Genomic DNA, 14,958 nt, shown 5'->3' with positions numbered 1-14,958 from the left:
AGCAAGAACATTAGGAAAACTAAACTCCTTTGAAATTTAGCAAAAATAAAATATATCCAACAGGTTACACATACAGTTAGAGACAGCATATGGTACAGTCATTGATGACTTGTTCCATTTATAGTTTTGTTGTTGTTTTTTTTTTTTTACCTGAAAGTTGGGGGCTTTTATTTCCTATGGAACTGCTGCGACTAGATTTACTGCTTTTGCTTTTAGTGAGTCGTCTTCTTCTCCCTGAAAGGGGAGCAGCTGGGGGGATAATCACAGCAGGGGGTACCTTGCCTAGTTTGGTATACAAAGATTCAATTTCATGCTTCTGGCGACTCTGAAGGTCTTGAATCTCTTTAAGATGTCTACAAAAGATAAGACATGATCGAAAATATCATAACCAACTAATTCAAATAAAATTAACAACACATTCTTGAATCTGCATTCAACAATTTACTTACTCATGAACCTGTGTCCCAAGTGTACTTAATCAAACTTCTACTTTCTGGAGATTCTAGTTCTTTAATTCATCTCACTAACCTCCATTGCTGATTACAGAATCAGTCTCTGACTCAAGGCAACCTCAAGTACAATGAAATTCTGTCTGAGCCTGTGTTATCCTCATGACTAACTATGGATCACACCTTGTTGTGATCAACAGGGAATTCATTGGCTGATTTTTTGGAGTCATTTCTTCCTACTACCTCTTGGTTTGGAAGTTCTGATGAAGACTGTTTAGCTTTATAGCAATGTCTAAGCCTCCACTGATGGACGGTGGCTGCACATGAGATGTGCTGGCGAGTAATCAAACCTGGGTCTCCAGCATTGCTCTGGTTAAGTGCTGTGCAATTGGTTCTGACTCACAGCAACCTTATCTAAGGTTTCTGAGGCGTGACTGATAGGTTAGCAGTCCAATGTTTATTCCACAGCATTACACCAGGACTCCAGATCTCCAACATTGAGAAGTAGGGATTCTATCATTAGGATTCTACTACTAATGCCACCTCCCCCACCCCAAGTCAAAGTCCAACAAGCTTCTATCAAATGGTTGATGACATATTAGAAGAGAAAGATTTCTTGATTTTTGAGGCCATATTCAAAAAAGAGAGGATTTGCTACTCTGATTCAATTTGCCAAATATAACCAAATATCCCTGGCAACATAACCATCAATCCAATGCCATTATTAGATTCATCTGACAGCTAAGAATGGTTAATAATGATAAAAGTGCTATTCATAATACTATAGTAACAATTTAAAAAATGGTCTGAGTATACAAAAGGATTTAATAAACTACATACTCAATTTCAACTTTTAGATACTGTATTCTCTTTTAAAGAAATGATACAGCAGGATATTGCAATAAAGAGAATACTGACTTTGGCACTGTTACCTAGCTCTGAGTATAATCTGTGCCATTAAAATAAGGTGTTGTGATCCTGGATTTTTTTTTAAATGAAGGGACTAGAGACTACCTCAAAAGTTCACTTTTAAAGTTTCTTGGGCATTCGATAATATCTCAAAAGTTAAAGTATACTTACTTTTCTCGTAGCCGTCGCAGCTCCAATTTTAAATCTTCATCTTCAATATCAGACTCATTGTCACTACTCATGTAAGAGGAGTTAAATGAATTACTAAGGCTCTGACTGAGACTCTGGAGAGGAAGACTCTTTGAGCACAGTTGACGGGGGGAGTGTGGACTGCCTGAACCATCATCCACATCTCTACTTAAGAAGGCAGCCTCCAGGTCAGAAGACGGCCCATTCAGATGTGAAGGCTCTGACAGTTCAGTCTTCTCTTTCTTTGGTATCACAGCAGGAAGAACAGCTTGTGCCAAATCCGTAAAAGGGGGAGATGCCACTGGCCCCTCTTTCTTTGCCACAGTGATCTTGTCCTCAGTTCTTGATACAGAGAAACGACCCACTTTGTTTGTTGTAGTTGTCACCTGAAAGCGTCCAATATTGGTAGGCTGCCCAGTTTCTGACTTTGCCTCAGAGGGAGGGGCTTTATAGGCACCATCTGGCACATCTGAAGAAATACCATGTAGGGTTACTCCATTAGGCTCAGGCTTGACCAGGGTACTCTCTGGACTACTACTTGATAGCACTGAGGACTCTGAAGTGCTGGATTCAAAATGAACAGACTTTGCATCTTCTGACTTATTTTTACCCTCTTTCTGGGCATCATTCATTGTAACTGAAACCTGACAGGAAGAGACCAAGATGGGGTTACAAAACAAATGTCCCCAATAATCAACTTTCAGTATGGATTCCCTGCCTCCAAAAAACCTTAATCATTGTCATCGATTAAAGTGTAACAGTAATGATTAAAGTAATCATTCCCAGTTCATGAGTAAAGTATCTCTTTTCACAGTCCCTCTAGCCTTGTCTGTGAAATTGAATACCATTATAAACAACTTGAAACTTGAATATCATTATAAACAACAAATAATCTGTACGAAGAGGTAGATGCTGAGTGGCTGGTTTCACCTCACCAATGAAATCGTTTGGTTATACATCCCACATCAAGAATAGGAAATTGCAAACCAAGTGCTCTCATATCTCATGCTTCATGCATAAGATTCATATTCATGTCTTATGTAATACATAAAAAAACAGGTGGTAGAATTCTGAAGATTGCTTGTAAATAAGAAAATATACAAAGGTTAATTCCAATAAATAGAAAATAGAAGCTATCTGTCGAGAATCCACACAATTAACCGCACCCACTCCTCACATGGCGCTGTGGGTTAATGCATCCACACAGCGCAAGGTCGGCAGTTCAAACTCACCGGAAGCTCCTTGGAAACCCTATACAGGGTCGCTATGGGTCGGAACTGACTCAACAGCACATAACAACAACAACAACAACTCATATAACAACATGGCCAGGTTCCAAAGACTAGGATTTTTATGTGAAAACTGGCATTATGTGACAGTGGAAGATGACCACATCAGGTCACACAACAGAAGATGATTGTATCATTACAAAACTGATAAAAGACAGCATTACACAACTGCTACACCAGGGAGAAATTATAGCCCAGTTGAGTTGACACTTAACCATAATCTTAATCATTATCTTGCCTTGCACCTCAACTTTTGTTAGTGCCAGATGGTAAGTTGTTAATGTGTAAAATAGTTGGATAGATTTTTTTTTAACTATTGTTTTAAAAGTGAAATGTTGCATAACGAGATAGTAAGTGAGGTGGTTGTAGTTAAGGGTCATTGAGTTTGTTCTGACTCACAGCAATCATGTATAAAGGTTTCTGAGGCGTGGTTGATGGGTTTGAACCGCCGACTTTGAGGTTAACAGTCCAGTGCTTATCCTGCAGCGCCACACCAGTTAGGTATAGATCTAGAAACCTGTCTTGGCTATTCCATGCATTATAAATACAAGTCAACATAGTTACAAAATCTTAGGACCCCAATTCGCAAATGAGAAAAACATCAATTAGTATCCCTGACTCTAAGTGTGATTATGAAAGCCCTGATAGTGTAGTGGAATACATTTTGGGCTTCTAACTGCATGGTCAGCAGGTTGAATCCACCAATCACTCTGCAAGAGAAAGATGAGGGATTTCTGCTCCATAAAGATTTACAGCTTTGGAAACCCTATACAGGGTTGTTATGAGTTGGAATCAACTTCACGGCACACTATCACCAAGTGTGGTTATGAGAATGACACAGCTATGAAACTAGATAACAGCAGTAAAAAAATGATTTACAAAGTTTATTTTGTACTATCTGGAGTCCTGGAGTGGCGCTGTGGGTTAATGCGCTAGACTGCAAAGCCGTTTAAATTGCAAGGTTGGCAGTTTAAGCTCACCAGCTGTTCCTCGGAAACCCTATACAGGACTGCTATGGGTCAGAATCGACTCAACAGCAGTTAACAACAACAACAACATACCAAGAACCCTGGTGTGGCCCTAAGCTGCTAACCACAAGGTATGTAATTCAAACCCATCAGCTGCAGCTTGGAAACCTGTTACAGGGTCGCTATGAATCAGAACTGACTTGAAGGCACTTAACAACAACAAACACATACCAAGAATTTATTCACTGGGCCAGCTTGGAGCATAAAATGATAGGGCATTAACTGATGCTGACTCAGTATTTTCATTTCAGGAATTAATCCTAAGAAAATTATTTTAAATGTGGAAAAAGTTTTTATATACAAAGACATTTACTGTTACACTACTTATTATGTTAGACAAAACAAACAAAAAACCACCTTAGAAACTAATAGAAGAGTGGTTAGACTACTATATAGAAAAACAATCTGCAAAATAACATTTAGAGAAGCAACAACAGCAGGGGTTAATTTTAGATACAAATGCACAGAAAGTAATCTTGGGTGCTGGGGTAATTAAGCAGTGGGACTATGAGTGTTTTTTCTCTAACATTGTAAGCACTTTACGTTTTCTTAAATTAACATGTATTATTTTTATGAGGGGAAAAAGATGAAAAGAGTGATAGAGTGTCACGTAAGGACATATATCATTGGATTGGAAATTCTGACCCAAGTAGGTAGATAATAATGTTATTATATACTTGTTGCTGTTGTTGGTATTCCATCGAGTTGGTTCTGACTCATAGTGAACCTGTATAGGGCTTCCAAGGAATGCCTGGTGGGTTTGAACTGTCGATCTTGTGGTTAACAGTCCGGTGCTTATCTTATAGTTCGACATCAGGACTCCATTATATACATAGCATCCCTCCTTAAAGAAGAATTAAAGGAAAAGAAAAGTAATTGACATACCTGGAATCGTCCCATCTTAATAATACCACCTCTTGAACCAGCTGCTAGGCCAGGGCCTTCTGAGACTTGAGAAACTGAAAAAAAAAAAAAAAAAAGAAGAGGAAAACAACTTATATTGCATTTGTTTTCCTTTGATAGGAAATACAACAAAATAAAACTACTTTATCAGATGAGGGCAGTTGTTGGAAGTAATGAAAATTCCCTTACCTGCTTTTCCCTTAAGTTTTGTCGAAGAAGAGGAAACCATAGTTTTTGTTTAATATTACATATTTTCAGTTTGAAAGATTATAATGTTTGTCAAAAACTGTCAAGGTCTGAAAATTTCTCATTACTTACTTATGTTTCCTTGTACACATGTCCAGATAACATGGTATTGTTCTAATGGATGAAAGTTACAGATAAAGCAGCTTCACAAGTGTAATACCTACTTCTCAATTATTGACTAACTCGTTATCTGAGATCTTGCATTTATAATAATGTTTCAAAGTCTACTTATCTGACTATTTCATGCATTAATGACGTATGTCTGGCAGTAATGAATGCTGAGGTGTAAGACAAGAGTAATGTTGTCTATGATGGTCAAGGCTATGTGCCAACTTGGCTGGGCCAGGAATCTAGTAGCTTGGCAGTTATGTAAAGATGAAATCATCCTTCATTTTGTGAGCTGATGTCATTCTTCATCTTTGCATAAAGACAGTTTTTAACTAACGACCTGGTAATTGGAGACCAATGGTGTTGAAAACTGAGGAGTGTACATATTAAGAGTTACTATAACAAAAACAAGCAAGCTTTTAGCCTGGGAGCCATCAAAGCAAGCAATCAAGTCCCTTCAGGGCAAATGCCCTTCCAACACTGAAACTCAGAGGGAACACATGAGCAAGCATGTAAGCTCGCTGGTGACCGCGTTGGTCTACTGGTGAGTGAAGTGAGGGAAAGACAGTAATGAAGACATGGGCTGAATTTGACCACGTTCCATAGACTCCCGTTAACTATGCAGTGAGACAGAGAGGAAGGGTTGGTTTGTACGAAGTTTGGGGAGACTTGGGAACTCCTGAGCCTATGGACACTGACCTAGCCATGGTGCGCTATAGCTGAGAGTGAAGCTTCCAACTGACATGAAGTGGGGGGAGGCATGCAAGAATGCCCAAACTTGCAGATAGTACCCATTTGACCTCGTTTGGATGGCTTGATGATCAGAACTCAAGAGGAAGGAAGATAAAGAAGTTTGATGGAATTGTTGTTGTTAGGCGCCATCGAGTCGGTACCAATCCATAGCAACCTTATGCACAGAAGAACGAAACACTGCCCAATCCTGGGCCAACCTCACTACTGTTGCCACGCTTGAGTTCATCGATGCTGCCACTTGGCCAATCCATCTCGTTGGGGGGGTCTTCCTCTTTTTCTCTGACCCTCCACCTTACCAAACATGATATCTTTCTCCAGCGACTGGAGTAAGCAAGTGTAAATTACTACAATTTGATGAACTTGACCTTTACTTATGGATGTAGTAGCTCAAAATACCAACTGAGCAGTAAGGAGTCTCATATCAAGGATCAAGCCTATCCCCTCAGTACTCAGGGTTGATAGGAACAGGCAATTTAAGACAATGGTTACTCAAAACTGGTAGGGGTGGGTTGGTGGGGGATATAAAGGCAATAAGTGGCTAGCGTACAAGTTTTCAAAAAGTAGTTCAGTTTCAGAGAGAGTGGGGGAAGGTAGATTCCCCACTGAATTGTTTTCATCTTGTCTAGATAGTCTGGTGAAAGGAGATGGGAATAGGATTCTTTTGATTCAACAGTAACTGTTATCATGACTAACTGCGACTGTCACAACTGTAAAGGTAGAAGAGGTGTAGCAATGTTTTACATTTGCATTTACACTGCAGGAACAGAGGACCCTAAAACCATCAAGAGGGAAACCATGAGCATGGGGTCCCAACCAGAGAAGCAGTAACACCAGAGATAGAGGTAGAGGTGATGGCATGGAGATACAGAGCAGCTAAGGACTCTAGACTCATGGAAAGAGAAAGGCTATGTGCTGGTGGCCAGGAGGCTGCCTCGCAAAATGTGTCCTTTGGTTGTTTAAACGATTATATACCCCTGCATGTTTTTATGTATATCAAAAACTAGAGGCAAAGACTGTTAATCAAAGGTGCAAGGAAGTGATTGTAATCATTGCAATGAAACAACATACGACTGGTTGAGTGCAAAACCAATGTTCCCTCATGTAAACTATCATTCAGTTCACAATGAAAACTTAATACTATAACAACTAAGGAGTCCTGGTGTAGTCTGTGGGCTAATGTGCTGGACTGCAAAGTTGGTTTGAACCGCAAGGCCAGCGGTTCAAGCTCAACACCTGCTCCTTGGAAACCCTATGCAGGGTCACTATGGGTTGGAACTGGCTTGATGGCACTTAACAAGAACAACATAAGAACTAAGGTTAACAGGCAGTCATAATTAAGTAAATTATTCTTTAACTCAGAGATATAAGTAAGGGAACCAAAACCCATTGTCACTAAGTCCATTCTGATTCATAGCAATCCTGTATAGGATTTATCAAGTGGTAGGTCTTCATGGGAACATAAAGCCTCATCTTTTTCCTGTGGAGGGGCTGGTGGATTTGCACCACCAACCTTGTGGTTAGCAGTCCTGTGCTTATTCTACAGCACTAGCAGGGCTCCCACAAGTAAGGAAAAGGAAGGATAAAATTTTTCCTAGGACATTAAAGACCTATCTCAGATTTATCGCTAAGTATTTTTGAGCAACTTTAAAGCTACCTAGATTCTCCTCCTTAAATAAGGGACAAGCATTTATTTGAGTTTCTTCCTAGAGATATTGTAGATACAGACTGTTGTTGCTAACTGTCTTCAAACTGATTACAACTCATAGTGACTTTGTATAGGGCTTCCAATGAATGGCTTGGAGGTTTCCGAGGAACGGTTGACTAACAGCCGGTACTTATCCTACAGCACCACACCAATACTCCAGACATACTTCCATGTATTAAATGGTTTTGAGAATTTCACTTAATAATTTAAGGGATCATTCCATATCACTGCTGTATTCTTTACAATGACTATAATAGTATTATACTGTGTGCTGGAAGTACAGTTAGAACGTTCCTTAGGAACCAGGATGGCGAGACTTCATCTCTCATATTTCAGACATACTATCAGGAGGGACTGGTCCTTGAAAAAGGACATTATGTATTGTACTGTGGAGGGTCAGCAGAAAAGAGGAAGACCCTTAATAAGACAGACAGACAATGGGGCACAGCAGGAATGGGCACAAGCTTGACAACTGTGAGGATGGCGCAGGACGGGTCAGTGTTTTGCTCTGTTGTATATAGGGTTTTTATGTATCAGAACCAACATGATGGCACCTAACAATAATAGCGTACTATATGTATGTACAGGAGCTCTGGTAGCCTAGTGGTTACGAATAGGGCTGCAAACCACAAGGTCAGCAGTTTGAAACTACCAGTGGTTCCGTGGGAGAAAGATGAGGCATTCTGCTCCTTAAGATTTACAGCCTCGGAAACTCTGTGCAGGGTCACTATGAGTTGGAACCGACTACACGGTACTTAACAACAATATGTATCTACCACATACTCTTTTATTGTATTGTACTTTAACCAGACTTCTACTGATGTACATTTAAGTGATTCAAGTTTTTTGGTAAGTGTTTTGAGAAACATTATCTTATATTGTTGTTGTTAAGTGCCGCTGATTCGGTTCCTACCCATAGCAACCCTGTATAGAGTTTCCAAAGAGTGGTTGATGAGCTTGAACCATTGACCCTGAGGTTCAAATTTACTTTTCAGTCCAGCACATTAACCTGTAGCGCCACATCAGGACTCCATTATTTGTTGTTGTTAGGTGCCATCGAGTCGGTACCGACTCATAGCAACCTTATGCACAGAAGAATGAAAACACTGCCCGATCCTGGGCCAACCTCACTACTGTTACCACGCTTGAGTTCATCGATGCTGCCACTTGGCCAATCCATTTCGTTGGGGGTTTTCCTCTTTTTCTCTGACCCTCCACCCTACCAAACATGATATCCTTCTCCAGCAACTGGTCCCTCCTGACAATATGTCCAAAGTATGAGAGACGAAGTTTGGCCATCTTGGCCTCCAAGGAGCGCTCTGGCTGCATCTCTTCCAAAACGTATCTATTTTCTTATCGATATACAGAATTAAATACTTATGAGTGAATGTGGTGAGTCATGTCTATTTAAAACTTTGATAGCTATTACTAAATTGATCTCTACAGAGGTATACTAACAAGAAATATCCTTTAGCATCACAGCAGAACTCCTCTAGTCAAGTACTTTCATATGTATTTTTTATTGTACGCAAAGTATTTTCACGTATATAAAGTATCCCCAGCACCCCATTTTCCATTGTCTTTGGACCTAATGGAGCTTCTTTTCCCTATGCAAAAACAAAAATTTTTAACTAATTCTGGCTTCTGGTTTGAATAGTAAACTTTTAAAAGGACCTTGCTCTGTATCAGGGATCAGCAAACTATAATATGTAAAACAAACCCATCCCACCGCCTATTTTTGAAAAGTCTTTTTTATTGGAACAAAGCCATCCAGTCATTCATTTATGAATTGTCTATTGCTAGGGTACAACTGAGCAGCTGTGGCAGAGAATGACTATAAGGCTTGCAAAACCTAAAGTATTTATTCTCTGGCCTTGCTCATAAGTTTGTTTATTTCTACTCTAGAGAGTAAAAACAAGAAAAATTTATTATTCTAATGTTTTCTTAATTACATTTTATGATACATTTTCCATGTTTTATCCATTTGGAAATATTTTTGGTCTAACCTATGGATGATCGAACACCTTTGCTTTTTAACCAAATGGCTATCCCAGACTACTATCCAGTTACGCCTAACCATTTATTCAAATATCCAATCTTTTTCTTACTGATTTAAAAAGTCAACTTTTTTATATTCTTAATTCCCTTTTTAACTAGATTTTCTAGTCTGTCCCATTGATTTGAAGGAACACATGAAGAAATAAGCATTCAAAAGTAACATTTATGTTGCTATGCTGAGAATGAATATACTGTAAGATAAGAGGTCTCATACAAAGTTCACATAACTAGTAAGTAGAGCCCACATTTAATTATTTCATTTTTGAATATAAATGATTCTGAAGAAGACATGACGTAAAAAATGTAAGGGGACTTCAAAAAACAAATGGAAAATGAAATCGAAAGAGAATGGATGGGCCCCTATCCAGAGAAGCAGCGACACCAGAGATGGAGGCAGAGATGAGGACATGGAGAGAAAGAGCAGCTGAAGACTCTAAACTCATGGAAAGAGAAAGGCTGTATGCTGGCAGCCAGGAGGCAGGCTTGCAGAATGTGCCTTTTGATTGTTTAAATGATTATATATACCTGAGTGTTTTCGTGTATATCCTCACCCCAGCCCCTGAAAACAAAAAACCCCAGAAGGAACAGAGGCAAAATACTTCTGAATGACGATGAACAGAAGGGACTGTAATCATTTCAATGAAATCATGATGTAAAAACTATTGTTCTCTCATGTAAACTATCACTTAATTTACAATAAAAATGTGAAAAAAAAAAAAGAGAGAGAGAAAGTGAATGGAAACTATCCATCTATCCATGAACTTTTTGAATAAAGGTTATATGGGACTGATATAATATGGCAAAAAGATTCAAAATAACAAAAGTTCAGAACTATATTAGCTGATATAAACTAATTACTAAATGCATGGTGATGAAAGTTCTTAAGAAACACTAACTTTTTAAGATAATTTTTATATAATGAAGGTCAAATATGCCTTTCTAAAGAGATATTCTTGAGTACATGATGCCTTTTTGTACTCAAGAACAACTCTTTAAAATAATCTGTTTCTAGAAACAGATTTTAAAGTGTTTACCTTGATCAACTGAAATCTTATATTTGCATTTCTACTGTCCAGGCCATTCAAACTTTCTCTATCTTTACATGTGCAGTATCACAAAAGCTAAGAGGTTATAACTGTCTTTATAAAATATGCTTAATTTCATAATATCCCAGCAAGGATCTGCCGTATGCTAAAAACTATCATTCCCTTTCAAAAATAGCAAACACAAAATATTCATCAATTGTTAATGTTTAGATAATTGTATCAAGGCTCCCTAGTCATAAATTACATAAAATACTTGTTATAGTTTCATATATACCTATAGTCTTAAGAACAGATAAATAGTTAACTTCTATAATCAACTACAGGCAGGATTGGAAGTAGTAATATAAGAAGGATGCTTCTCACCATCCTTCTGAGGATGTGCTCCTGCTTCCGAAGCTGCTGTTGGAGCCACCACGGACACAGGCTGCAAAACACATACACACAGACACCACAAAATCTTTAGCTTCAGTCACTCAAACTTTTGTCCTTGCTCTCTTTCTTTTGGTCTTTGTAAAAGGGTATAAATGTAGTATATGTGAAGAAATACTATTCATACTCAAGGGCATTTTCTGACATTAAAAAGACAGCTTTTTAAAGAAAACTCAAGTCTTAATTCTTCTGTACTGCTTTCTTAATTTTTATCATAGGATATTTAAGAGTACAACTTGGATATTTATAGAAAAGTAATTTTCATCAGAACATTGTCTTACAAACCAAAAAGAAGTTAAACTTCAAACTTAAAGTACAGCTTCCTCCAAAGCATAAAAAAAAAAAAAAAAAAAATTAGCTTAATCTAACATGAGTGATATACTTCTAACCAAAGTTGAAGTAAGAAAAAGTATCTTTCAAATAAAGTTTCTCTATAATGACATGACTGATAGTCTTTCCTGAATCTATCTCATTTCTGTTGACTGGAACAGGCAGGGACTTGTTTATGAAAAGCTGTTAAATAACAGGTTTGGTGGTGGTGATGTGCTGTGAAGTCGGTTCTGACTAATAGCGGCCCTGTATAGGGTTCCTGAAGCTATAAATCTTTATGGGAGCAGAAAGCCTCATCTTTCTCCTGCAAAATGGCTGGGAGTTTCGAACTTCTGACCTTGAGGTTAGCAGCCCAATGAGAAACCACGTAAGTTACAGTTAATTCCAGAAACAGAACAAAGGAGGACTATGGGATGAAAATTTTAGCAATCTTTGAAACTTACACCAACAGCAGGAGTCACTGCAATAGTCTCTGGACTAAGGGTTCTTCTCAATTGAGCATCAAGATCTTCCAGAGGTTGCTGAGTCTAACAAAAACAACTGCAGTTAGTATAGTCCTATGGCAATTTTATAGTCACAATATACAGCCAAATTATATTAAATAATATGATTTTAAGTGCTAGACTGATACAAGATTGCCTCTTGTAATGTTAGCATATTGCTGTGTGTGTGGTGTTTGTACTGAAAGATATTAACGAATATGCACTGAACTGAAAGGTCGGCAGCTCCTCAGAAACCCTATACAGGGTTGCTATGAGTCTGAACCAACTTGATGGCACTTAACAACAACCTATATGTAAGCCAATTATTTTAATTGGAGGTCAATGAAAGAAAACATTCAAGGTAAAAAAACCCAAACAAACAAAACCTGGTTGCATTAAACTTAAAGCAAAAGGATGTACTAGTCATTATTTTGGTGCCTTCCACAATGAACTTTCAAAGTTAATTTGGATCATATTACTAATTCTACAATGGTTTGTAGGCCTGGTGTGGCATTGCAGGATAAGCACTGGAATTCTAGGCGGGTAGTTCAAATCCACCACCTGCTCTTCTGAAATCCTATACAGGGTTGCTATGAGTCGGAATCGACTGGATGACACTAAACAACATAATGTTTTAGAATACAACCTCTTATTTAAGATGCTGTTTAACTATTCTACAAAAGTATGAGTGATAGCATTTATTAATTTTTGTCTTAAAAAAGTATCATCTTTGTCTCCCCCCCCCCAATAAGATATGAAAAAAACAGATTATCAAATGTTTTTTGGTGACTATGGCGCTGTGGATTAATGTGTCAGACTGCAAAGCCATTTGAACTGCAAGGTTGGCGGTTCAAACTCACCAGCTGCTCCTCGGAAATCCTATACAGGGTTGCTATGGGTCAGAATCAGCTCAACAGCACTCAACAACACAACAACATTGCTGTTAAGGTTTGAATCGCTGTCACTGTCAAGTTGGTTCCGATGCATAGTGACCCTAAATAGGGTTTCCCTTGCCACTTTTATAAACAAAAAGTCACCACTCCCCCAACATCTTCTGCTTTGTCAGCTACACTGCTTTAAATGAAAGGTGTGACTAAGTATGCAACAGAGAAATTAACCAAGTTTTGTGCCAGAAAATAGAGGTCACAGAATGAAATCTGCCAAGTCTTGGAGCACCTGAGTTAGTGAAGGTCCTGGAAGAGGTGGCAGCTGCTCACTGGGTGGAGTACCAGCTGGAAGTTCAGTACTTACTGGCATCACCTACAAATAATAAAGAGAAAGTCAATTCCAAGAGACATGGATGTTAGAGACATGCTTAAAGAGCAAATAACTTAATTTGCATGCAGAAGCATAAGAATACAATGTATCTAGTTAAAGTATGCTTGACACTTGTGTTATATACTCTGTTATACACTGTCTTGAATAAAGGACATCAAAACCACTAACACTATTATAGAGATTACCATGACATACTTCTTAAATGAAGAGTAAAATACAGTAAAAAGGTTATTTTATTAAGAAAACAGAAAAAATGCCTTCTGTATATAAGACGTGTAATGCAGGTATGCTTTAGCTACTTATTTGGTATATATTATCAGGTTTTTGTTAAGACTGAGAAAAGAAAATGTTAAGTGAGGTGCCTATTTAAGCAACAGGCAAGTCTGATAACAAAGGGCATGGGAAATCTAACACTATGAAGCAATTTTATTTTGTCGGCGTTAATAAGCCTTTATACTATTCTACAATGAAAATAATCTTTTATCAACGGCAATGCAGAAAGGTGACTCAGAGCCTACATTAAATGAGACAAAATACAACCTTATTATTTGGAGAAGATAGGCTGATGGCAAAACGAGAGGAAATCCATCAGAGCAGAATTAGACAGTACATTCATTCTAGTTATTTTATTCCTAGCATTAGATTCTTTTCTTCTCCTCTGTATTAATTTTATCACTAACTTCGCATTTTTTAATAAATCCCAAACTGTACATTTGCAGCTGACAGAAACACTTAGCTCTCTTTTAGGTTATAGAGTATATTCGGTTTACAGCAATCAGGAAGAAATTCTTGCATTTTACTGATTATTATGTATTCTTAGAAAATAGTACAGGTACAGTATACTTAACCTCCCCAAATCCTGCCATATTACAAGGTCAAAATAACTGTGTTCCAAAAGGAGAAATACTGCATAGGACCACTACTGTAAAAGACTATGTAAAAAGAACCCATACTAAAGGGGGGGGTGGCGGGGTGGCGGGAAGGAGGATTCTTTGCTGGTTACCAGGATGTGTGTGTGTGGGTGGCGAGGGGGTGAAGCACAGGGTAAGGAATAGATACAGGATAGTCTGGGTGTTGGGGAGGGGGACAATACACAAGAAGGGAGAGGGGAATGGAAGAACAAGATGGATGGGAAAACAATTACACAGGTTTGCATGGGCTAAGTGGAACAGATGTAAATAATGACGTATGCACAACCTTGGAACAGGGCTCTGGGATACAGGGACAGAGACATGGTTGGAATGGGGAAAAGGGGGGAAATAATGTTAAGATGCTTGGGTGCCTTTTGAATCTTGGTTTCCCTTGCCCACCACTGTGAAATAGACACTTGAGGGGGAGAGAAAGGAATAGCCAGAAATATCACCACAGAAAGCTTGTAAGTCCGTCTTCTGCCTATAACTGATTGGAGTATCTAAAATGGGCTACAACTTGTCCAGTGAAGGAGGCTTCCTGTGGAGCCTTTGCATTGCATAAGACCATAGGTGGAATCTTGAACGCCATCGAGAATCTTCTGAGGTGGGAAATTTCCACTGGAAAGGACAAGCAGATCAGCCTGGAGCGGCTAAAACAGAAGATACTTTTGAAAGAAAGACCGACAGGAAAAATACAAAACAATAACGGAAGTCTGAATGACTATTACAAGAACAAGCAAGCAGCTTGCCCAGGAGACAACAAGGCAAGCGGTCGAGTCCCCTCATGGCAAACCTCCTTCCAAGACTAAGACTCAATGGGAATACATGAGAAGACACGTGCTCTG

The 14,958-nt window shown here is 38.6% G+C and overlaps 1 protein-coding gene across 4 annotated transcripts in view; it reads right to left on the bottom strand.

Moving 5' to 3' along the window:
* The window catches only part of WNK1 (WNK lysine deficient protein kinase 1), a 167,063-nt gene that overhangs the window by 14,859 nt on the left and 137,246 nt on the right, over positions 1 to 14,958 (bottom strand). For all 4 annotated transcript variants that reach the window (XM_006862706.1, XM_006862707.1, XM_006862708.1 and 1 more), the window contains 6 exons: positions 13,101 to 13,184; positions 11,886 to 11,969; positions 11,047 to 11,107; positions 4,750 to 4,823; positions 1,530 to 2,191; positions 151 to 353 (listed from right to left, as the gene is read on the bottom strand). In XM_006862706.1, the coding sequence (XP_006862768.1) occupies positions 151 to 353; positions 1,530 to 2,191; positions 4,750 to 4,823; positions 11,047 to 11,107; positions 11,886 to 11,969; positions 13,101 to 13,184 (1,168 nt within the window). The remainder of the gene's footprint in view (positions 1 to 150; positions 354 to 1,529; positions 2,192 to 4,749; positions 4,824 to 11,046; positions 11,108 to 11,885; positions 11,970 to 13,100; positions 13,185 to 14,958) is intronic.

The sequence above is a fragment of the Chrysochloris asiatica genome, unplaced genomic scaffold (genome assembly GCF_000296735.1).
Source record: "Chrysochloris asiatica unplaced genomic scaffold, ChrAsi1.0 scaffold00050, whole genome shotgun sequence".
Taxonomy (NCBI): Eukaryota; Metazoa; Chordata; class Mammalia; order Afrosoricida; family Chrysochloridae; genus Chrysochloris; species Chrysochloris asiatica.
The sequence above is the reverse complement of the archived record's forward strand: the minus strand, read 5'-3'. Positions and strand labels throughout refer to the sequence as shown.